Source organism: Mesoplodon densirostris, chromosome 4 (genome assembly GCF_025265405.1).
Source record: "Mesoplodon densirostris isolate mMesDen1 chromosome 4, mMesDen1 primary haplotype, whole genome shotgun sequence".
NCBI classification, from domain to species: domain Eukaryota; kingdom Metazoa; phylum Chordata; class Mammalia; order Artiodactyla; family Ziphiidae; genus Mesoplodon; species Mesoplodon densirostris.
Window position 1 is genome coordinate 3862824 of NC_082664.1, and position 25175 is coordinate 3887998.

Here is a 25175-nt window from a genome sequence, read left to right on the forward strand (position 1 = left end):
GCTGCTGCGAGGACCGCCCTCAGGGAAGCTGGAAGGAGCCGAGTCCCGTGCTGGAAGCTGGTGGAATAATCCTGGTGAGAGACAGCTCGGCTGGAGGCGCTGGGCAGGACCCCAAGAGCCGCTGTCCCCGCTCTGATTCTCAGCACGGGCTGCTCATGCCAACCACCCTGAGGTCCCAGGCCTCAGCATCTGAAATGCCCCTGGTCGCTCTGATGTCCAGTGGGGGTGGGCAGGCGGGGGCGGGGCTCTTTGAAAACACTTCAACTAACAGGATAATAAAGAAGCGGGGGGACGGGCTGGGCAGTGGTAGCAAGTGTTACTCAGAGGTCAGGAGGAACACAAAATGAGCCCATTAGCAGCCCCTGGAGGCCTGCGGAGGGGTGGTGGAGGGCACAGCCGGGGCCGTTGAGCCAGACTGCAAAGAGTTAAGAGGAGAAGAGGCCACAGGGCAGGACAAGGCTGCTGGGGCGCTACCTGGACAAGTCAGCTCACGGGGCGGGGGGGGGACGCAGGGAGGCCGGCCGTTAAGGTCCCAGGAGGGGAGGAGGGGCCGCTGGGGGGTGGGGGGCGGGGAGAGGAGAAGAGGGCTTCTTCCTCAGAGACAGGTCTTGTCCCGGGAGGGCGGGAGGTGGCACAGAAGAGCTGGCAGGCGCCCCCGCCAGCCCCACACGCTGCCACCATCCTCTGGGACACTGGGTCACGGCCCTGGCAATGTTCTGCATCTTTTCCAGGTGTCTCAGTCACCTGTGTGTCCTGAAGGACAGTCAAACAGCAGGTCCCAAGGAGTGTTTGTCTGATAAAGTGGAGAGGAAGGAGGTTCTGGAAACTCACTGACTGGTGCTTCCCCGCCCGCCAGCCAGCCAGCCAGCTAGCCACTCAGCCATCATCGACCGGTCACTGCTCACCCCGCCCACCCATCACCGCACCAGCCCACTCATGCCTCCACCGACCTCCCACCAACCCCAACCATCCAGCAGGTGTTTGGCTGACCACCTGCCCCGTGCCAGGCACTGTGCTGGGAGCTGGGGATCAATCTTCTTGACTCCTGGATCTTCAAGTCTGGTGAGAGACACGTCATTAATCAAAGTCACACGAGGACATGTAAGGCTGCCACAGGTAAGGGGAGCTACAGAGGTGAAGAACGTGGCGCTCTGAGAGCCCGTACCTGGGGTCAGACAGGCAGGCAGGCAGGGCTGCCCTGGGAGCTGCCGGCGAGGTGAGCCTGAAGGATGACCAGGAAAGAACCAGGAGAAAAGGGCAGGGAGGCGTGTGCCGGGGAGCAAGGGCGTATGCACAGGAGAGAGCGCGGCCTGAAGGGCCGGGGCTGGAGTGGGAGTGGCAGGGCCAGCCACCGCCTGCAAGGTCTGCTGGGCCCCAGGGCCCTGGGATCAGAGGTGTTCAGACAGAGAGAGGTTTGGAAATGTATCCGAGGTCTGATGGCAAGAAACAAGATGCAATGAACAAGAGGACCTCCCAGCCGAATCGAGGACTCAGTGCAGGTCAGACAGGCACACACCCTGACCTCTGGGAGAAAAGGGGTTAAGGCGGAGGCAGTATGGAAAAGACAGGGAGATTCCATAAACGTCACCCATCCTCTGCCACCCCGAGAGCTCCTGAACTCGGCCCAAGAAATGCTGCTTCACAAAAGTCACCTGGAACAAATTCCAATGACCTTACTCCCAGAGGTCAAGCAGGGCCAAAATGCCAAGAGGGGCCGAACAGGAAGTAGCTGTGAAGACCACTCCTGCCCACAAACTGGCCATTTTCAAACTAGGAAACTCGCTCCTGCTGAACCTCAGACCCCTCCCTAGGGAAGATGGGTGGGTAAGGCCAAGGGTGGTTCTCAAACCTTGGAGTCCCTGGGACTCGTGGGGGACCTTGTTAAACTGGCACATTCCTGGGCTTGGGGCCAGACCTTCCACATCAGACTTCGGGGCTGGAGCCCAGAAGTGACTAAACAAGCCCTCCTTCTGTGTGCTACCTTCTGTAAGACAGTGCTCCACACTGTGAAGTAGACAAGGCAGTACTACCCAACGTGGTCTACAGATCTCAGTGAAATCCCTACCAAAATCCCACCTGGTATTCTTACAGAAATGGAAGACCTGATCCTAAAATTCGTATGGAATTACAAGGGGCCCTGAACAGCCAAAACAATCTTGAAATAAAAAACACAGTTGGGGGCTTCCCTGGTGGCGCAGTGGTTGAGAGTCCGCCTGCCGATGCAGGGGACACGGGTTCGTGCCCCGGTCTGGGAAGATCCCACATGCCGCGGAGCAGCTGGGCCCGTGAGCCATGGCCGCTGAGCCTGCGCGTCCGGAGCCTGTGCTCCGCAACGGGAGAGGCCACAACAGTGAGAGGCCCACATACCGCAAAAAAAAAACCAAAAACAAAAAAACACCACAGTTGGAAGACTCACACTGCCTGATTTCAAAACTATTATAAAGCTACAGTAATCAAACAGTGTGATACTGACATAAGGATAGACATGTAAATCAGTGGAATAGAATTGAGAGTTCAGAAATACATCTATACAGCCAAGTAATTTTTGACAAGGTTGCCAAGATCATTCAATGAGAAAAGAGTAGTCTTCAACAAATGGTGCTAGGAAAACTGGACAGCACACACATAAGGGAATGAGGCTGGACCCTTAACTCACATGGTATATAAAATTAACTTGATATGGATCAAAAATAAACGTAAGGGCTTCCTTGATGGCACAGTGGTTAAGAATCCACCTGCCAATGCAGGGGACACGGGTTCGAGCCCTGGTCCGGGAAGATCCCACATGCCGCGGAGCAACTAAGCCTGTGCGCCACAACTACTGAGCCTGCACTCTAGAGGCCACGAGCCACAACTACTGAGCCCACGTGCCACAACTACTGAAGCCCAAGTGCCTAGAGTCCGTGCTCTGCAACAAGAGAAGCCACCACAATGAGAAGCCTGCACACCGCAACGAAGAGTAGCTCCCGCTCGCCACAACTAGAGAAAGCTCATGCGCAGCAACGAAAACCAAAATTGCAGCCAATAAATAAATTAATAAGTTAATTAATATAAGAGCTAAATCTGGCAATGGTTTCTTAGATATGGCACCAGTAACAAAAGAGATAAATTGGACCTCATCAAAATTAAAAAGTTTTGTACATCAAAGGACACCATAAAGAAAGTGAAAAAACCCATAGAATAGGAGAAAATATCTCCAAATCATACATCTGATAAAGGTCTAGTATCTAGAATTAAAAACTCTTTAGGGGCTTCCCTGATGGCGCAGTGGTTGAGAGTCTGCCTGCCGATGCAGGGGACGCGGGTTCGTGCCCCGGTCCGGGAAGATCCCACATGCCGCGGAGTGGCTGGGCCCGTGAGCCATGGCCGCTGAGCCTGCGTCCGGAGCCTGTGCTCCACAACGGGAGAGGCCACAACAGTGAGAGGCCCACGTACAGGAAAAAAAAAAAAAAAAAGGAATGAAGTACTGATACTGATACAACATGGATGAACCTCAAAAACATGATGCTCGGGGCTTTCCTGGTGGCCTAGTGATTAAGAATGTCTTGCAATACAGGGGACGCCGTTACAATCCCTGGTTGGGGAACTAAGATCCCACATGCCGTAAGGCAACTAAGTCCATGCCTCTCAACTAGAGAGCCAACGAAAGATCCCATGTGCCACAATTAAGACCCGACACAGCCAATAAATAAATAAATATTTTTTTAAAAAATGATGCTCAGTGAACGAAGCCAATCACAAGAGGCCACATATTGTGTGACTCCATTTATATGAAACATCCAGGAGAGAAAAATCCATACAGAGAGAAGGCAGATTAGTGGTTGCCAGGGGTTGGGGGGGCGGGAGGAACAGAGAGGGACTACTACCGGGTGCAGGGCTTCCTTCTGGGATGATGAAACTGCTCTGCAATCACACAGTGATAAAAGTTACACAACGTTGTGAATGCCCTGAATGCCACTGATGGTAAATTTTATGTATGTGTATTTTATCACATTTTTTTTCTTTTAAATAAATTTATTTACTTATTTATTTTTGGCTGTGTTGGGTCTTCGTTGCTGTGCTGGACTTTCTCTAATTGCTGCGAGTGGGGACTACTCTTTGTTGCGGTGCGCGGGCTTCTCACTGCGGTGGCTTCTCTTATTGCGGAGCACGGGCTCTAGGCGCGTGGGCTCAGTAGTTGTGGCGCGTGGGCTCAGTAGTTGTGGCATGCAGGCTCAGTAGTTGTGGCTCACGGGCTCTAGAGTGCAGGCTCAGTAGTTGTGGAGCACAGGCTTAGCTGCTCCACGGCATGTGGGATCTTCCCGGACCAGGGCTTGAACCCGTGTCCCCAGCATCGGCAGGTGGATTCTTAACCACTGCACCACCAGGGAAGCCCCTACCACAATTTTTTAAAAAACAAAAAGTAGACAGGCCTTGGTTGTGACAATGTACTATCGTTTTGCAAGATGTCATCACTGGGGGAGACTGGTACACAGGGTCTCTATTATTTCCTACAAATGCATGTGAATCTGCAGTTTTCACAATAAAAATCTCAATGAGAAAAAGAACCAGGCAGCCTAGAATTTTGGTTTATTCATATTCAAAACTTCATAAAAATGAAAAAAAGAAAGAAGAAGGATGCAATTTGTAAAATGGAATAAATAAGGAATTTAAGATTTAAAATCATTTGGAAATGCTAAAAAATTATGTATAATCTTGGTGTGCTTCCAAAATCTGTGAGACAGTATGTGTGTGTGTACGTGTGCAAGTGTGTGAGTGTGTGTGGGTGTGTGCCTGTTTCTGCTTATTTTTAAGTGTCCTTTAAAGATGAGCTGCAGTGCGGGTGATGGGGAGGGAGCCACACCCCCTTTCTGGAAGCACCCAGATCACAGCCACCAACCTGCTTTGATATTTACAAATCAAAGGGGCTGCTCGACTGTAAACACCCCATGTTCTCAAAAGATAAGCACTTGTTACTCATTATTATGAACAAGTAACACCAGTGTTACAGGACACACCATTACTCTCTCCCATTAACTGAGAGACTCTCCACAATTAACAAACTGAGATGTTGAAGTTAAGGGGTGAAGCTTCCACGGGATGGACTGCTCCCAAACCGGGACTCCAAAGGCTCTGCTGCTGTGCGCACCGGCCTGGGGGCCCAGAGTGACCGTTCTCAGGTTAAGGGATTCATCTTAGCTGCCAGATGCAGCGAAAATACAGCTGAGTTTAGATAACATGAACTGGAAATGTGACAGGTTCTGTGTTTCCTGGAATCAAGACAAGCTTGTTTTCGAGTTACATGCAGTACTTGTTAACTCTGACTCCAAGCTTCTCGTCTCATATATTCCCCCCAAGAATTCGGACTACAGTCACTAAGTTAGCTGTGGTAAGACCACACGCTCTGAAGACCACACATACAGATGGCCAAAAAGCACATGAAAAGATGCTAAAAATCACTAATTATTAGAGAAATGCAAATCAACACGACCATGAGGTATCACCTCACACCAGTCAGAATGGCCATCATCAAAAAGTATACAAACAATAAATGCTGGAGAGGGTGTGGAGAAAAGGGAACCCTCCTACACTGTTGGTGGGAATGTAAATTGATACAGCCACTATGGAGAACCGTATGGAGGTTCCTCAGAAAACTAAAAGCAGAACTACCATATGACCCAGCAATCCCACTCCTAGGCATATCTGGAGAAAACCATAATTTGAAAGGATGCATGCACCCCAGTGTTCACTGCAGCACTATTTATAATAGTCAGGACATGGAAGCAACCTAAATTTCTCTGTCCATTGACAGAGAAATGGATAAAGAAGATGTGGTACATATATACAATGGAATGTTACTCAGCCATAAAAAAAGAACAAAATAATGTCATTTGCAGCAACATGGATGGACCTAGAGATTGTCATACTGAGTGAAGTATGTCAGACACAGAAAGACAAATATCATATGATATCACTTATATGTGGAATCTAAAAAAAGGATGCACATGAACTTAATTACAAAATAGAAATAGAGTCACAGATGTAGAAAACAAACTTGTGGTTACCAGGGGATGGGGGGAGGGATAAATTGGGAGATTGGGATGGACACATACACACGACCATATATAACATAGGTAACTAACAAGGACCGACCGCATAGCACAGGGAGCTCTACTCAGTGCTCTGTAATGGCCTCTATGGGAAAAGAATCTAAAAAAGAGTGGACATATGTGTCTGTATAACTGATTCACTTTGCTGTACAGCAGAAACTAACACAGCATTGTAAATCAACTATACTCCAATAAAAAAAAAAAAGACCACACACTCATAGGATAAATGACTCTGGTAATCACAGACAATGGAGAGATACAGCTGATGGCTCTGGTCACCGGTCACCCGCCCCTCCATTGGTGGCAGCTGAGGCAGGCAGAAGTGTGCAACCCAGAGGTCGTCCACCCCTCCCTCAGCTATTTTCACTACCATTGGTTTTCTACCCAATTTCGTGAGACTGCAAGCTTGGCCCCTGTGGTGTGTGGCCTCAATTGCTTCAGGGGCCTCTGAACTGGTCTCCATCCTACCTGGGGCTGCAGGATAATCTGCATTGGGCATGTAACTGTCTTGCACTGTTGGCCATAGTCCCTGCTACCTGCAGGGTAACCCCCGCCCCCCATAGCCCTGCACCCTCTCCCAGCAGCACCCCCTTTCTGGCCTCACGGTTGGCCAGGCCCAACAGCGCTGGGCTTTGGTTCTAAGCAAACAGGACTTTGCACCCCACCTCTGGATTCCTCTTTGCAAGGCTGCTGCTAAAACCCTCCCTGCTCACAAACTGCCTGCTTCACTGGCCTCCTGAAGGACCCCTTGCCCCATCTCCCAGCCCGAAAGGGCCCCATCCAGGCTCATCCCACCAGGCCTTCCCCAGTGTGCCTCCCATACCCCACTCCCCCAGGGGCTGGGCAGACTCGGAATCCGTCACGCTTTTCCATTTTCACAGCCCACAAAGCTCCAAGCGTGGCTAGTCTCACAGAGCCTCTGCTCAAGAAACCCTCATGCAACTAGCATATCGGGGGGCAGCAAGGCTCAGGAACCCCACGTGAGGAGAGGGAGGGCAGCACAACCAACTCCAGCTCAAGAGAAAACACAGCCTCTTACTAAAAAGCTCTGGCTTTTCTGAATCAAGGGCTCACCAAAACCGATTTGGGGCTGGAAGGGATGCAGGAGACCGGCTAAGCCCAACCCCCTCGTATCCTGGGTGAGAAAACTGACAAAACTCAGGCTGAGAAGTGAGGGTCCTGCCCATGGCTCTGGGGCTCAGACCAGAGTTCTCCAGACTTGTAGCAGACTAAGCCTTTGTCCCAAGGAACACACACACACACACACTTACTTCCCTCAGCCAGAATGTGAATAAATCCAGGAGAAAAGAAAAAAAATTGAAAATTTTGCAGCCAAAGGTAATGTATATCTAGACAGATCCTTCTGGTATGGACTTTATGTGACCTTGGATAAAATTCAGCAGGAATGTTTCAGGAACACCAAGGTGGATGAATCGGAGAGCCTGCAGAGCAGCACAGACCCCACCGCGAAGACGCCTCCTGGAGAGAAGCCCTAACCCCGCATGGTGGCCAGCCTCGCTTTCTTGATCCCCTCCCTCCCTCTCCAGGCTGTGCCCTCCCTCTGTCCTAATGAACCCTGAATCCACCTAACACTTGTGACACGCGGTGAACTCTGCCTTTCCTTGAGGATCTGGGGTCTGGACCGAGCACCCCGAGGCTGCTGTAGGGAAGCCCTCAGGCCGTCCCTGGGCACGTGGCCCCAGAGCTGTTGCCCTTGCTGAGGTCCGTCTGGTCGTTTTAGTTCTTCCGCGCTTCCTCCTGTAGGGGGTCCTCGAGCTGCCTCTGGTCTATTCCTTCTCATTTCACATAAGCTTCAAACCTGGACACCAGTGTTAACAGCCTGTATTTAAAGTACCAGCAGGCTCTCAGACACTTTGGCCTTCAACTCAGCGTGTGACCCGGGGCAGATCCCCTCCTCCTTGGGCTCTGGAGGACGAGCAGGTGATCTGCGAGGCTCCCCTACCAGGTTTTCACGCTCTGAGTCTGGGACACGGCAGTTCTTGCTGCCCTGGGCCTGCCGTGCCGCCCAGTGGTCTCCCCTGAGGCCTGCGAGCCCCGCTCTGCGCGCTGCCTTGGAGCCCTGTGGCAGGCACCCAGGGCAGGTGCACGGGAGCAGCTCTGCTAGTACCGGTGGAACACGTTTGGCTGAAGTATAGGATTTTATCTGGAGAATGAGTTGCACTGCGAAAACTGCTGACCCAGCTGAGTGAGGCCACCAGATGCCGGGCTCTGGATGGGAGCAAAGTTCCTCTGCTGCTTTCTTCCTCTAGTTGGCCGCCTGCAAAGCCAGAGGACCTCCCCCCTGGGGATTCCTGCGCCGGCTCCTGCAATCTCCTCGGCCCCCGCATCTGGTCTGAATCCAGCAAGACACAGCATCTGCTAATTGCAGGGGGATGTGCTAAAGAAAAACACTCAGAAACAGGTTTCCTGGGCAGCTGTTCCGTTCCGTTCTTCCTGAGCAGGGGCCGGTGAGGTCAGCCGTGATCGCTCTTTCTGTTCACCACCGGGGAGTGGACCCCAGCCCGGACGACTGTGCCCGCGGTCAGCGGCAGGGCTCCAGCGTTGCTGTGATACGAGGTCTGCAGAAACTCTATCCTAGGGCGCAGGTGCCTCCAAGAGCTTCTCACATTCAGCTGCTCAACTGAATGCCTGGTGCTGAGGCCCTGCTCACCGGCTGCTGCCCAGGCAGCTTGGGGCTGGCCATCCAGAGCAGCAAAGCCCAGAAGGGAAAGGTCCCTGGAGGTGACCCTGTGGTTTGCTCCCCTGGGACCGCATGCAGACCCTTCCTGGTACTCGCACACACCTGTCAGCTGGGACAGATCCCTGGGTGTTTGTTTTAACCTCTGGGTCATCAGGTGTTAGAGACTGGTGAGAGGACTGCTGCAGGGCTGGGGAGGCCCATCCGTACCCTGGCGGCCCTGGACTGGGGGTCACAGCCTTCCGGAATGAGAAGAAAGGTTTAGGATCAAATACCCCAGGGAAGGCTAATGTTTCTTAGGAACAGGGCTTGAGGGGATGAAAGCTCAAAACAACAGGTGTTCAAATGGAGCCATGGGAAAAAAGGTGACGTGGGGAAAAAAGTAAAGAAGTGGCAGAAAACCAATTGCCCTCAAAGTGGGGCCGCTCCGTCCAACAGCGTTAGACTCCATTTTTGGAGGTCTTCTCCCTCACCTGCAGGCAGCACCACTGTGTTCGTCAACGACTCAGCGTGTAACAGAGAGCTCCACCGATACGTCGACACCACTCAGAGACGCACAGAGGATCAAAGGGAAATGGACAGGAGGGAGGGGGCATCCTCTGAGGAGCCCTACCACGAGTGTGGAGTTGGAAGGGAGGACCTGCACCATGGCTCTCAGCACTGGGTGTATGTTCGAATCACCTGCAGAGCTTTGAAAAGCCCACAGCCTCCTGGGCAATGATAACAGAAGGAACACACGCATCTATCCTTGCAGTCCCTTCTGAAAGAAACAACACTACAGCGAGAGTGGAAGAGGTTTTTTTTTGTTTGTTTAAGTTCAAATCTCACAAGACAAGAGGAGAAAACTGCCACACAACTTTGGAGGCTGGAAAGTGGAGAATGAGCAGGAAAGGACTCAGCAGCTGAGAGCAGAGACCCCCCAGCAAACCACGCAGCCCGATCACCACGCAGAGACCACAGCCAGCAAGTCTCATGCATGCTCAGGGGCCCCAGCCATGCTTGTGGGCCCCCTGCTTACACCAAGGTCACCAACGTCTATGGAAAGCCTCTGCGTGGAGAAGACAGCGGAGAGACAGAAAGCAGGCAACTCAAGGGACACGGAGACCACGCATGGGAAGAAACTTCAAAAACATCCTTGAGGGCAAGAGAAGACTCGACCACTGTGAAACAGCAAAAGGAGCGTCCAGAAATTTAAAATATAATCACAGAGGAATTCCCTGGCGGTCCAGTGATGAGGACTCCATGCTCTCACTCCCGAGGGCCTGGGTTCAACCCCTGGTCAGGGAACTAAGATCCCACAAGCCTCACAGTGTGGCCAAAAAAAAAAAAAAAAAAAAAGTGTATGTTTGTGTGTGTGTGTGTGTGTGTGTATGTATGTGTGTGTGTATATTTTTATAGAAATAACCCAATAGAGGGACTGCAGGATAAAGAAGATAAAAACATAAAGAGAAAGAAAATAGGAGAGAAAAGGTAAGAAAAGTAGAGGCCACTTTAGGAAGTCCACAGTACGAAAGCAGGACGCCCAGAAAGAGCACACAGAGATGGGAGGGGCAGGGGCCAGAAGGTGACTGCCAGCATGGGAACAGGACACATCCCAAAACAAACGCCGTGAGCTCCAGGCTGAAAGGGCTCCTGGCACGAGGATAAAACAGGCTCCCCCAGGCACACATCACTCTCTGCTCTCAGAACGCTGGGAACAAACAGATCTTAGAAACTTCCAGAGAGAAAAAGCAGGTCAAATATCAAGGATCAGGTATCAGAATGGCTTCAAACTTCTCAACAGCAATACTGGACACCAGGAGATGACAGAAGAAGACCTTAAAATTCTAAAGGAAGTCTATTTCCAACCTAGGCTGCTATACTCATACAAGGTCAAGGATGAATGTGGGCAAAGACTTTCAGACACACAATGCGTCCAAAAGTTACCTCTACAAACCCTTCTCAGGAACCGACCGGAGCATAAACTCCACCAAAAAAAGAGAAAGAGGAAGACACAGGATCCAGGAGAGAAGGGATCCAAAGCACAAGCAAGGCAAAGGGGGCCCAGGAAGACAGAGTGATCAGGCCAGAGGGCCGGCCAAAGCATCCAGGACAGATGACTCCAAGAAGAATGGGATGCAGCCCACATGTCCCAGTGTACGGAAGGGAAACGGACACAGCTGGCAGGGAGAGTCTGGGGTTGAATATGTAAAACACAGAAAACCAGATGGGAAAAAAGACAACGATCGAGCCCAGGGAAAACAGAGAGTCGTGCGGACAAGCAAACGGAGTGCAGTTTACTGCCCGGCTCAGCTCTGAAGGGCGTGCTCCCCATCACAGCACCGCAGCTCCCGAGGATGGAGGCAGGGAGACGGGTGCACGGCTGGGGGGACAGGCACCCTTCCCTTCCAGCAGGAGTCAACCGAAAACCCCTAGAGCTAGAAGGATAGAGACACAGCTCCCTAGGAAGTTACTCAGGGAGATGACGCCAAAAGAAAGGAGTTCTCTAGACGGGGGACGAGGGGCGGGGAGACGCGTTTCCTGTAGCACACCTGTAGAACCAGCTGACGTGCAAGCTGTGTAGTTACGTGTGTGACTCTGATTAAAATAAGAACCAACCAACCAAGATGCCTGAGCCCCATCCCGCTGAGCTCATCTCCAGGGGAGGGACCCAGGCCTGGACATTCTCAGCAAGTACCCCAGCCGGTCCCCAGGTGGATGTGGATTCTTCACTTAACTGGTCAGGAGATGAAGGGCCAGTGAGTTTGGACAACTTGCCCAAGGTCATTTGGTCTCATATGGAAAAAAATAACTTTTAGTTCAGGTTCTTTTGACTTCAAATAGCAGACTCTGACACTGGAGAGGACCCTGGCTGGCAGAGCCCCAGGGACCGCTGTGGCCCCGAGCACTGTCCCCTGCTGCTGAGGGGGAAATGCCGCCACACCTTCCCGCCATGTCAGCGAGACCTGACGGGTCAGCAACAGAGCTGGCAGGCACAACGGGGGCAGCCGGTCTCGTCACCGAGAGAAGGCCTGGACCCCAACACACACTGGCTTCCTGCGCCCCAAACATTTGGCGTCGGGGTCCCCACTCACCTGCCACCCCAGCCCTGCGTCTCACAGACGTGCACTCTGGATCCAGGGAGCCAGGCCGAAGAGTTTCACGGCTCACTGCAGGCCTTCCTTACCTAGAGCCTGTCGCGCCCCAGCCGTCGGGGACACCCACTGCCCCTGGAGTCAACGGCAAACTCTCCAGGCCAAGGGCCAACCCCCCCAGAACCTGAGCCCAAGGACCTCTTGAGTGTCCCCTGTCACATGATGCCCGTCCTGCATCCTACCCTCCCAGAGGGTCTTGCCGGGTTCGACTAGGATTTAGAGCCGAGAGGCACAAGAAACTGATGTCTCACCAGGCTCGGGATGGTCCCCAAGAATGGACTGTCCCCAACAACGAACTGTCCTGCCCAAAGCACCACGGAGCAGCACTTTTCCCTACTCAGAAACACTGGGCCAAATGAATTATTTGCTGGCCAGTGGAAGTGCCCACTGGGTCTGCCAGGCCCAGTTCAAGGACTACATCGTCCACAGGAGCCAGAGCTGGCAACCCTTGGTGACCTGGGTTTCCTTCCTGGCTGCTACCCTGACCTACTGACCCCTCTGCCTTTGGTCACTTAGCCTTCATCTCCCTCCAGGGACGGCCTCCCTCACCCCTGCTCCCCTGCAGCGCCCAGCACAGCCCCGTGCACTCTCGCATTCCTTTAAACTTTTTTACTGTCTGATACATTTTAAATAGCTCTACAGGGCTATGACTCACATATGATAAAACGCACACATTTAAAGCGTACGATTTGTGGGAACTCCCTGGCGGTCCAGTGGTTAGAACTCGGCATTTTCACTGCTGGGACCTGGGTTCAATCCCTGGCTGTGGAACTAAGATCCTACAAACCGTGTGGCGCAGCCAAAAAAAAAAGGGGGGGGGCTACAATTTGATCCTCGCTGCCATATGCCTGCACTGCTGACACCACCCCGCACCCTCCTTCGTGACCCCTTCCAATCCTGCTGCCCTCACAGGTCCCTGAGCAACCACTGCTCTCTGGAACTACAGATGAGTCAGCGTTCTCTAAATCTCATGTAAATTAATCATTATAATATGTATTATTTTTCCACCTGACTTCTTCACTCAACACAATTATTTCATCAAGTTCGGGATATTTTCAGCCATATTTCCTCAAGTATTTTTCCTGTCACCTCCCCCTCTCTCTCCTTTGGAACTCTGACTACATTTATATTAGGCCACGGGAAGTTGTCCTGTGCTCACTCATGCCCTGCATGTTTTTTCCAGTCTCTTTTCTCCCTGTTTCAGTTTGGAAGCTTTTTATCACTGTGTCTTCGAGCTCACCACTCTTTTCTCCTGCAATGTCTACACTGCCGCTGATCTCATCCAGGGTATTTGCATCTCAGGGATTACAACTTTTATCCCTGAAAGTTTGATTTGGGTCTTTTTTATGGCTCCCATTTTTCTACCTAACGTGTGCCATCTTGCCCCAGCTTCTAGAACATAAAGGATAAAGCCATAACAACTGTTGTAATGCCCTGCCTATGCATTTCATTTATTTATTTATTTTTTGGCCGCGCCACGTGGCTTGCAGGATCTTAGCTCCCCAACCAGGGATTGAATCCAGGCCCTCGGCAATGAAAGCACCAAGTCTTAACCCCTGGACCGCCAGGGAAGTCCCCAGCCGTGATTATTACAATAACCGTCATTGTGATAATCTGCTAAGCAGACTCTTCATAAGGGCGGGTGCCACCCCTGCTTCACTCCCCTATGCAGCCTCACTGTCTGAACTGGACACAGTCAAGCTTCCACTGTCATAAACAGCATAAAAACAAAGAGCTTTGGGAACATTTCTGATTATTTCCCAAGACTGATTCTTATTAGATCATTCAGTTATGAACTTACTCCATAAGTAATATAAGTTCACTGCAAGATATTCACAAAATAGAAGTGAATTAAAGGAAGAAAAACAATCAGCCACAACAGCACCACACAGCTATAACCACTGCTATCATTTTGCTGTATATCTTTATAGATTTTTTTCAATGTACACACAATTTTAAAAAAATATTTACTTATTTTTGGCTGTGTCGGGTCTTACTTGCGGCACATGGGATCTTCTGTTGTGGCGCGTGGGCTCTTTGTTGCGGCACCCAGGATCCAGAGCACGTGGGCTCTGTAGTTGCAGCACACAGGCTCTCTAGCTGTGGCCCGCAGGCTCCATAGTTGTGGCCCGCAGGCCCACTTGCCCCATGGCATGTGGGATCTTAGTTCCCTGACCAGGGATCAAACCCACGTCCCCTGCACTGGAAGGCGGATTCTTAACCACTGGACCACCACGGAAGTCCCGAACATAATTTTGTTTTTTTTTAAACATAAACAGAATCATCAGACATACTTGGTAACTGACATTTTTATTCTCCATGGGAAGAAAAACTCCTCTGGGAAGCATCGTGGAGGGGATGTCGCTGCCTGTGCTGCACGCATCCTGCAGAACTCAACTTGGGCCTCAGCATGAACCCCTGGCAACATCCTCAGGAGCAGGGACCTCCTAGACACTAAGCATGTAACTGGCAACGCTGTTCTCTTTCTCTTATTAAAGAACCGGGACTGTCAGACGCGACTGTGTCTCACGTGTGGCACACGGAGCTCTGAGCTCCCTGTCCCGGGTGCTGTGTCGCGTCTCCGTGTGGTCTCGCTCACCAAGACGTGGGAAGGGATGTGGTGCCCCGAATGCAGGGAGAGGAAGCTGGTTTAACTGCCCCCGAGGTCTGGTACTTTTATGTCAGGAGGGAGCACGGTCTTCAGAACACCACAAAATTCTTAGAAGCAGGCGGCTGGTTGGACCTGCGGAGCTGGGCTTTGGGGTGTGGGTGCCCCGCTCCTTCTGCCATCTCCATCCCCTGTGTCTGTGACCTATGCCAGCCGCGGAGGAAGTATGAGCAGCATCCAGGGTCACCCAGAGCCGCCCTGGACGGGAGCAGAGAGTGAGAGCAGCTCTTCCCTGCGCCCTGCGCACTGCCAGTGTCCCGAGACGAGTCAATGGAAGGCCCAGCAGGGGTGGGGGACTTCTCTAACCCTAACGCCTCTCCAGCGCAAGCCTTCCTGACGCTAGCTGTGAACTTCTCTAAAGATCTGGATGCGTAAAGCGGCATCAAGTTCTGTGCCCGCTGGCAGCATCTGCGAGCATGGCATTCTCATGGGATTACCTGTTACCATGTTTGCATATTTATTTTGGTTTTTTTTTTTTTTTTTTGCGGTACGCGGGCCTCTCACTGTTGTGGCCTCTCCCGTTGCGGAGCACAGGCTCCGGACGCACAGTCTCAGCGGCCATGGCTCATGGGCCCAGCCGCTCCGTGGCATGTGGGATCCTCCCAGACCGGGGCACGAACCCGTGTCCCCTGCATCGGCAGGCGGACTCTCAACCACTGCGCCACCAGGGAAGCCCTATTTTGTTTTTTTTCTGTTCATATAGCTAAAAATACCCAAAGCAGCTGAGTTTAAAGTAAGTTTTTAAGTGTTCGTTTGGCCATTTACCAGTCATATTAGTGTTAGTTTTCCTAGTTTCTCTCTTTTCCAGGAAAAGCTATAATCCAGGCAGAGTAAACGACCCTGGAGACCAGATGGGCCAGTCCACACAGGAAGAGGTAGCTGGAGGCTCCCCTATGGGAGGCCAGGACACTGGGCGGGCTAGGGAAGAGCAGGGGCTGCTCTGGAGGCAGAGGGGGCAAAGGGAGGGCAGAGAGGGTCCTCTGAAGGAAGAGGCGGGGCCGGGGCGGGTGGGGCTAGCTGGACGAGCCTCGTCCCCTCGGGCACAGTGCCCCCGGTGCAGCGAAATCGCAGCATCAACTGTGCTCGTTTTATACACACCTCTACCATGGACAGAAAATTCTCCCACTGAAGCAGCAAACTCCAAAGAAAAGATGCTAAACACAACTATAAATATTTTCTCCAATCCTTCCAAACGTTAGCAAGTCTGAAAACTGAGTCATTCGTTTTCAGTACTTTGTTAAAACTTCACCCCAAAACTCCTACAGGAGGGATGTTTTACCAGAGAAGAGAAAGGGACACAGAAATAGAGAAACCGCTGCTAATTTCAGAAGATCCCTGTGGCTTCACCTCTCTGTGCCCTTTAGCATCTGTTACCGCTTCCGTTTGCTTCAGCTGCACACATCCTACTTGTAGACCAGGATGTGCATGTCCAAGAAGAAATGAAACAAACTAGAAAGAGGTCGAGGACTTCCCTGGTGGTGCAGTGGTGAAGAATCCACCTGCCAATGCAGCAGACACGGGTTCGAGCCCTGGTCCGGGAAGATCTCACATGCCACGGAGAACTAAACCCATGCGCCACAACTACTGAGCCCACGCGCCACAACTACTAAAGCCTGTGCTCCGCAACAAGAGAAGCCACCGCAATGAGAAACCTGCACACCACAACGAAGAGTTACCCCCCCTCACCGCAACTAGAGAAAGCCCGTGCATAGCAACGAAGACCTGAAGCAGCCAAAAATAATTAATTAATAAATAAATGTAAAAAAAAGAGGTCGATTATGATCAAAACATGGAAACCCCATTTACATTCTGATACTTGAATTCAACCAAACTGTCCTGATTTTCTAAATCTTTTTTTAAAATAAATTTATTTACTTTTGGCTGCGTTGGGTCTTCGTTGCTGCGCGTGGGCTTTCTCTAGTTGCGGCTAGCAGGGGCTACTCTTTGTTGTGGTGCGTGGGCTTCCCATTGCGGTGGCTTCCCTTGTTGCAGAGCATGGGCTCTAGGCGCGCAGGCTTCAGTAGTTGTGGCGCACGGGCTCAGTAGTTGTGGCTCACAGGCTCTAGAGCCCAGGCTCAGTAGTTGTGGCACATGGGCTTAGCTGCTCCGTGGCATGTGGGATCTTCCCGGACCAGGGCTCGAACCCATGTCCCCTGCATTGGCAGGCGGATTCTTAATCACTGCGCCACCAGGGAAGCCCCTTTCTAAATCTTTTAACAAGGCCTCATCCCACCCCACCCCCACCCCGCCACTGGACTAGTCTTCTCAGGACCCTCTGCAACTTTAAGGTTAATTTGAAATTCAATTTAAAGGTAGGCTTTGTCCTAAAACACTGAGTGTGAGGCCCCCGAGCATGTGACACGCTGCCTGGACACAGCGTTCCATCGCAGCTCCGGCAGACAGTGGCTGGCCCAGGCCCTGGTCCTCAGCAGGTCTTGGAAAAGCACAGCAAAGGGCCTGTGCACATGTAAGGCCTGTTTTTTGTCCCCACAGGAACCAACTCTCTATCTACAAATTCCACGGCCAAGTGCATTTCTTCTACAGCACACTGAAGCTACTGAATAAGGAAATGTGGTCTCATTTGGCAGAACTACTTGAACTAGTTAATGTTTAACAGCCTATTTAGCAATCACTACTTTATTCAAAGCACAGCTTTGAGGCCCTTTCATGTGAATTTGTTCCATTTTGGCCATTTTCCTGGGCAAAGCTGTAGATCACCACAGTCAATAGAGCACTGCAAGTAAAGCTTTCTTCCCCCAGTTTTAGCTTTGCTTCCTAGAGGTTATTCTAGAATCTAAATGTTGAAAGGAAGACGAATTCGCGGTTTCATGCAGTCCTTGATGTGACACCAAAAGCACAAGCAACTAAAGGAAAACGTAGATAAACTGGACTTTGTGCATCGAAGGACACCATAAGGACAGTGAACAGACCATCCAGAGAACGGGAGAAAACGTGTGTAAATCGTCATTCTTAAAAGGGTCTAGTATCCAGAACATATAAAGAAGTCTTACAACTCAATAATACAAAGACAACCCAATTACAAAATGAGCCAAGTATCTGAATAGTTTAGTTCTCCAAATAAGACAAACAAATGACCAATAAGCACATGAAAAGATGCTCATTCGTCGTTAGGGAAATGCAAATCAAAATCACAAGGACACGGGGATGTAATGTACAGTATGGTGACTATAGTTAATACTGTATTGCATATCTGAAAGCTGCTAAGAGAGTAGATCGTCAAAGTTCTCATCACAAGAAAAAAAAATTTGTGACTACGTATCATGACAGATGTTTACTAGACTTATTGTGGTGATTATTTTGCAAGATAGACAAATACGGAATCATTATGTTGTACATGTGAAACTAACACAATGCCATACGTCAATTATATCTAAATTTTTAAAAACCCTATTGAGGGACTTCCCTGGCGGTCCAATGGTTAAGAATCCTCCTTCCAATGCAGGGGACTTGGGTTCGAGCCCTGGTCAGGGACCTAAGATCCCACATCCCTTGTGGCCAAAAAACCAAAACAAAACAGAAGCAGTATTGTAACAAATTCAATAAAGACTTCAAAAATGGTCCACATCAAAAAAATCTTAAAAAAACAAACAAACAAGAAAAACCAAATGAATTATAACAAAATGTGCCAAGTTGGATCAGATCAGCTTTCCTTTCTCTACAGGTCTGTTTTAATATAAATCAGAACATTCAGTAACCCACACAATACAAAAATTAATTTTTCCTGTTTCAATAAACTTTTTTACCCTGTTTTTTAAAAGACACCCACAATGAGATACCATTTTACAACTATTAAGTTGGCCAGAGAAATTTCGCAGTGAGGATGTACAGGAACTGGACTCCTCATACATTGCTGGTAGAGGGTAGAATGGTGCAGCCACTGTGGCAAACAGGCAGTTCCTTAAGAAGGTAAACAGACAATCACCATATGACCCCACAATTCCACTTAAAGTGGTACACCCAGAAGAACTGAAAACGCATGTCCACATAGTCTTGTACACAGCAGCATTATTCATAGTAGCCAAAAGGTAGGAACAACCCAAATGTCAATCAGCTGATGAAAGGATAAGCAAAATGTGGTCTACGCATACAATGGAGTATTATTCAGTCATAAAAAGGAATAAAGTACTGACACACGTTACAACATGGATGAACTTTGAAAACATGAAGCCAAGTGGAAGAAGGCAGATGAAAAGGCCACATATTATACGATTCCATTTATATGAAAAAGGAAAATCCAGAATAGGCAAGTGCATAGAAACCCAAAGCAGATTAGCGGCTGCCAGGGGCTGAGGAGACACGGGTTCCGGAAGAAAAGGGAGTGTCTACCAATGGGCAGGGGACTTCTTTTCGGGGTGGTGAAAAAGTTCTAGGATTGGACAGCAGTGATGGTTGCACAACTTTTCGAATACACTAAAAAACACTCAGTTGTATGCTGTAAAACTGCGAATTATAACTCTTTAAGAAATAACATAAAGCTGTCAGAGGCTGACAACGACATACCACAGGAGCAGGCAACAAGAGGGTGCCTCGTCTAAGGGGGCTCCAGATCAGCAATGAAACCAGCTAGAGGTCGGCTTGCCTTCACCCTGGCTGCGCACCAGCAGAGCCCACAGCGCCGGCGACAACACCTTCCCCTGCCGCCTGACCGTGGCTGTCAGCGCACTGCCGTGTGCAGACGAATGCGGACCGGGCGTCTGCACAGCGCTTTCTAATTCACAGACGCGATTCTACTCGCTCTTAGCAGGACCCTGTGAGGAGGAAGATCCACGCGGAGCCAGCCTCCCCGTGGCCATGAGCGCTGACCAATGGCCTGAAAGAACTCAGGACCTGACTCCTGTCCAACTATAGGGTCTCCCAGCACAGGCCCCGTGTCCCATGGGCAGGACTGGTGGTCCTCATAACCAGCCCTGCACCTTGACCTCAGCTGCCCCACCCCTGAGGGTTCACGATGCCCAAAACGTAGACAGTCATGAACACAGGCATTCACCCAAACACCTGATTTCCTTCTTGTCCCCGTTTAAGCACTTTTTGTTCAAGGACTAACCACTCCTGCCACACTGCCACCTCTGCATATGGCAACTTCATTCTTTTCCCCAACAAAGTCACGAAGTGGGGACTAGCAACAGTTAGAGTAAATAACTCTCATTAAATCACAGCCCCCCATTTATAAATTTTAGCAGAAATATATTTAACATAGCAACCAGGCCCATCAGGTATTTAAGGGTAACTAAATAGTACACTAAAATCAGACTCCCGCTTCTGATTCGAGTGGTGGAACAGTCAAAAGAAAAGGAAAAACATTTAGGATACATGGTAAACTGAAATATGGCTGGGGTCAGGGGAGGGGACGGGGCACACGAGGAGAAGAACTTCTTCAACAAACCAGGAAAAGCATTCACAAAATAATGATAATACATTATCTCCATGACAAGATTTTAAAATGACTTTTACTTTCTTCTCTATACTTTTGGATATTGTTTGATGTTTTCAAAAATAATGTTCATTCTGTAAAAAGTTAGAAGCGAAACACTTTTGAGAAAGAAAAAAAGCAGCATTGGCTCAGATAATCGTTAATCTGTTCGGCCCTAAACTTCACAAATATCAGATCCCAGGTGTGGGATGCCAGTGAATGAGCGTGCATTGACCTGGGGCACACCTTAGTCCCCAGGCTCCCTGACACGCCCCTCCTCCCCCAGTTGCTGGGAGGCCACACCAGCGGGCGTGGTCCTCTCCCCAACACCAGCACCCGAGCAGCGTACTGACGAGCAAGTCGGTATCAGTTAACTTTTGCTTACCTGGACAGGCGGTTCAATCATTATCCAGGCTGGAAGCATCAGACTGGGATTCAGAGGCTGGGTACCCACGCGGAAGTAAACTCCACCCCTGGAATCACAGGCCCAGACGTGCTGATTTCCACATGCCAGGCTCATCAGTTTTACAGCTCCTATAGACAAATAGAGAAAAAGTACACACATTAATTACTCTTGTAAGATGACTCATGTTTCATTTAATCTATGAACTTTGATTTAAACTTCAAAGAAAGAGATGATGCTGCCTTTGCAGGTGAACTCTGTTGCTTGAGAACATTACAGTGCACGGGAGTCACCAACGCCTCTGGCTGCCCCGGCACCTGCCCCGTGCCACAGAGCAGCCCTTGCACACCACGGGCAAAATAATCAAGATGCCATCCGGACAGTGCCCTGAGCCACCAAGGCTGGGAATTAATATCTCAGTGTGGGCCCCGTCATTAGCTTCATCAGATACGTGACTGTTACCAGCAAATTCTGGATTTGGGGCAAGGGAATTCATCTTTTAGGTAATCTTTTTTTTTTTTTTTGGCTGCGTAGGGTCTTAGTGGCAACACGCGGGATCTTCATTGTGGTGCGCGGGCTTCTCTCTAGTTGCAGCGTGTGGGTTTTCTCTCTTTGGCTGTGGCGTGCAGGCTCCAGGGCACGCGGGCTCTCTCGCTGAGGCGCGAGAGATCAATAGTTGTGGCGCACGGGCTTAGTTGCCCCGTGGCATGTGGGATCTTAGTTCCCCAACCAGGTATAGAACCCGTGTCCCCTGCAGTGGCAGGCGGATTCTTTACCCCTGGACCACCAGGGACGTCCCTCTTTCAGGTAATCTTGATCCTAATTAGAATTAAAATTAACTAACTAAGCCTCCCAGGATCTTCATTTTTCTTTTTACATTTCTCCTTGTTTATTAAACCAATTTTAAGAGGAAAGGAAATGGGAGGAGTCTTCAAAGAGAAATCTGATTAACAGTTTATCTGGCAGAAAGAGCAGCAGCCCAGTTACCAGCCTGGGCGACAGTGACGCACGGCTCTTGCCGCCCCAGCTCATGCGTGAGGCCGTCAGGACACAGACCCCGGAAGAGAACGTGGAGAAGCCGGGAGGCAAACGGCAGGCCGCGGCTTGAACCCAGGCCTACCTGACCCTCCCCGCCAGCCACCTCTGACCTCCGGGGCCCCACATCCCGTGAACACACAGATCTTACACGGTCAGTTCCCTCGCTTTTGACAGATGCACATGCCTGGGTAACCCACGGCTTATCGAGTTATGGAATGTTTTCACTGCCCCAGAAGGTTCCCTCAAGCCCCTTCCTCAAGGAAGTTCTGCCCCTCTGCCCCGAGGCAGCCACTCTTCTGATTTCCATCGTCGTGTATCTGTTCAGTCTGGTCTAGATGACTGTCAAAACAGAATCACAGGTATGCACTCCCTGGGCCTGGCTTTTTTCACTCAGCGTGATGTTCTGTTCATGACATTCATCCAGTCACTCCTTTTTACTGCTGAGTATGAGTCCACGGCATGTAAACGCCAGAGTTAGTGGCGTATCCTACTGATGGGCATTTGGGCCATTTCCACTTTTTGCTTTTAAGAGTAAAGCTGCTATCATCATTTCTGCAGAAGACTTTTTTTTGTGAACATGTGTTGTTTTTCTTGAATAACACCTAGGAGTGGAGCTCCGGGCTATAGGGTAGATATCTGTTTAACGTGGAAAGAGACCACCAGTCTTCCCACTTTACACGCCCACCAGCGGTGTGTGCTGGTGACCCACACCCTCACCAGCATCCACTTCTGGCACCTCTGTCAGCCATTCTAGCAGGTGTAAAGTGGCATCTTGTCATGGTTTTATTTGCATTTCCCTGGTAACTAGTGATGCTGAGAATCTTTTAATGTGCTTACGGGGGGCATCTGTATATGTTCTTTTGTGAAGCATCTGTCAAGTCTTTTGCCTGTTTTTTCAAGTTGAATGGTTTGTCTTCTGATGACTAAGTTAGAGGATGACTCATTTTGACTGTAAAGCAGGGGAAAAAGGTGGTACAGCTACATTCACTGGCAGTGCTGCTCTTGGCCACCTCACACAGTTGTCACCGGTATCAGATGACAGCCCGTGTGTCCACACCAAAACGTACAGGCACGGATCCTGCTATGGGGAAATCTCGTCACATGTGTTTAGCTTAAAAGTATCAACCCACTACTACTGAAAAAATTCTTAGTACCCCTTTGTACATTCCTGAAGATGATGATTTCTCTTATACTGAAATTAGCTGTATTTTAAAAATCTTTTATAGAATGTCTTACCGGGGAGTTAAAATAGACATCCTAGAGCTCTAACATTACCCATGAAAAGATTTGTAGCGATCCAAATAAAGTACTTTCAGCAGTAAATTCCAGAAATGGCCGAGAAACAAATTCTAATTTTAAAATGTTAATTAAAAAATAATTTTATGTTGGAGTCATCAACCTGCCCTAACAGGAATTACAGGTGGTAGCTGCTCATGCGAAGAGAGTTACATGGTTTCAAAAACACACTGGGTCAGCATCTCAGAATTAGCAGCGAATAACACCACCACCAGTGAAACACAGAGTTCATATTACAAGGCAAGCGTTCTTCTAAAACAAACATAAAAGGTTGCTAGAATATACACTTCAGTGTATAAATCAGCTTATTCTGAATTGAAGAGACAGGTCAAAGAAGAAAACGTTTAATCGAGGGCTTTTCCGTAGTCTCCTACTTCACAGAGGGTCTCCCAGGCTGCCTGGGTGCAGGTGTATGAGGTCAGGGCGGGTGGCAGAGAACACTGGCCTCCCCAGCACTCCCTGGCTCGTCAGTGTCCCTTGGAGTTAAGCGGGGCCCCATCACTGGTTCTGGACAATGGGCTGTGAGCAGAAGGGATCTGTCACTTCTGAACTGAACCATAAAAGAGCTGGCAAGAGGGCCTTGCCCTTCAGCTGTCCCCTGCCGCAGTGACCAGAGGGGCAGAGCCACAGAGCACCGCAGGGGGTCAGTAAGCCACCACCTGGGAACCACTACCACAACCATCGAAAGACGGACAGGTCGAGAGCCAACTTGGCGGGAGCAGAAAGCAACCTTCCCTGTGTTACATCGCTGGCATTTGGGACTCGTTACTGTAACAATATCGGTCCGACCAACACAGACATGCTGCGATTTTCCTGTCTTCCCCCTATTTTCTTTTTCCCTCCCATTTAAAAAAAAAAAAGTTTTAATTACTTTATTCAACAGATGAGACATTTTCCCTTTAGGATTACTTTTTAAACATATATTTTAGAAGAAAAAGTGGCATTTATTTGGTGTTTTACTATTTATAAGACACTTTTCTGCATAAATTACTATATAATATAATCCTATTTGTTCCCTAAAGGCACGAACTGACACTGAATATTTCTTCATTAAATGCTGTGACCAGATGTATTCACTTACAAATTGCATTAGTTTGCTAAACATTCCAGTGCCTGACATATGCATATTTATGTGTACTGGGAAATCAAATGTTATGAGCATCTTAAATATCTGCTAAATGACGCAAATTTTCTTCCAAAAACTAGGATTGTCATAAATCATAAAATTCCACATTCAGTCTCCATAACTGGGTTCAGTAGCTAGACATTTAATTGAAGAATTCTCTTAATCTAAGAAATGGAAATAAAAACTACAATGAGGTACCACCTCACACCAGTCAGAATGGCCATGATTTAAAAAAATCTACAAAAAAAAAATCCACAAATAACAAATGCTGGAAAGGATGTGGAGAAAAGGGAACCCTCCTACACTGCCGGTGGGAATGTAAGTTGGTGCAGCCGCTATGGAGAACAGTATGGAGGTTCCTCAGAAAACTAAAAATAGAGCTACCATATGATCCAGCAATCCCACTCCTGGGCATATATCCAGACAAAATCGTAATTCAAAAAGATACATGCAGAATAAAACAACAACAACAAAATAACAACAAAAAGATACATGCACCTCTATGTTCACAGCAGCACTATTCACAATAGCCAAGACATGGAAACAACCTAAATGTCCATCGACAGATGAATGGATAAAGAAGATGTGGTATATATATATAATGGACTACTATCCAGCCATAAAAAGACGAAATAATGCCATTTGCAGCAACACGGATGCAACTAGAGATTATCATACTAAGTGAAGTCAGAAAAAGACAAATACCATATGATATCACTTATACGTGGAATCTAAAATATGACACAAATGAACCTATCTATGAAACAAAAACAGAATCATGGACGTAGAGAACAGACGGATGGAGTGGGAGGTTGGGCTAGCAGATGTAAACTATTATATATAGACTGGATGGACAACAAGATCCTACTGTAGAGCACAGAGAACTATATTCAATATCCTGTGATAAAGTAATGGAAAAGAATATTTAAAAATGAATGTAGGGCTTCCCTGGTGGTGCAGTGCTTAAGAATCCGCGTGCCAATGCAGGGGACACGGGTTCGAGCCTTGGTCCGGGAAGATCCCACATGCCGTGGAGCAACTAGCCCGTGCGCCACAACTACTGAGCCTGTGTTCTAGAGCCCGCGAGCCACAACTACTGAGCCCATGTGCCACAGCTACTGAAGCCCACATGCCTAGAGCCTGTGCTCCGCAACAATGAGAAGCCACCGCACCGCAATGACGAGTAGCCCCCGCTCGCCGCAACTAGAGAAGCCCACGTGCGACAACAAAGACCCAACGCAGCCAAAAGTAGATAAATAAATAAAATAAATAAATTTAAAAAAATTAAAATG

General features: G+C 49.3%; 1 protein-coding gene across 6 annotated transcripts in view; it reads right to left on the bottom strand.

The window, feature by feature from the left end:
- TECPR2 (tectonin beta-propeller repeat containing 2) overlaps positions 1-25175 on the bottom strand; it is a 98291-nt gene that overhangs the window by 7462 nt on the left and 65654 nt on the right. For 5 of the 6 annotated variants that reach the window (XM_060095603.1, XM_060095599.1, XM_060095600.1 and 2 more), the window contains one exon: positions 20406-20554. In XM_060095603.1, coding sequence (XP_059951586.1) covers positions 20406-20554 — 149 coding nt within the window. Of the gene's footprint in view, positions 1-20055; positions 20116-20405; positions 20555-25175 lie in introns of those variants that run through there. The other variant, XM_060095604.1, reaches the window with a different exon arrangement.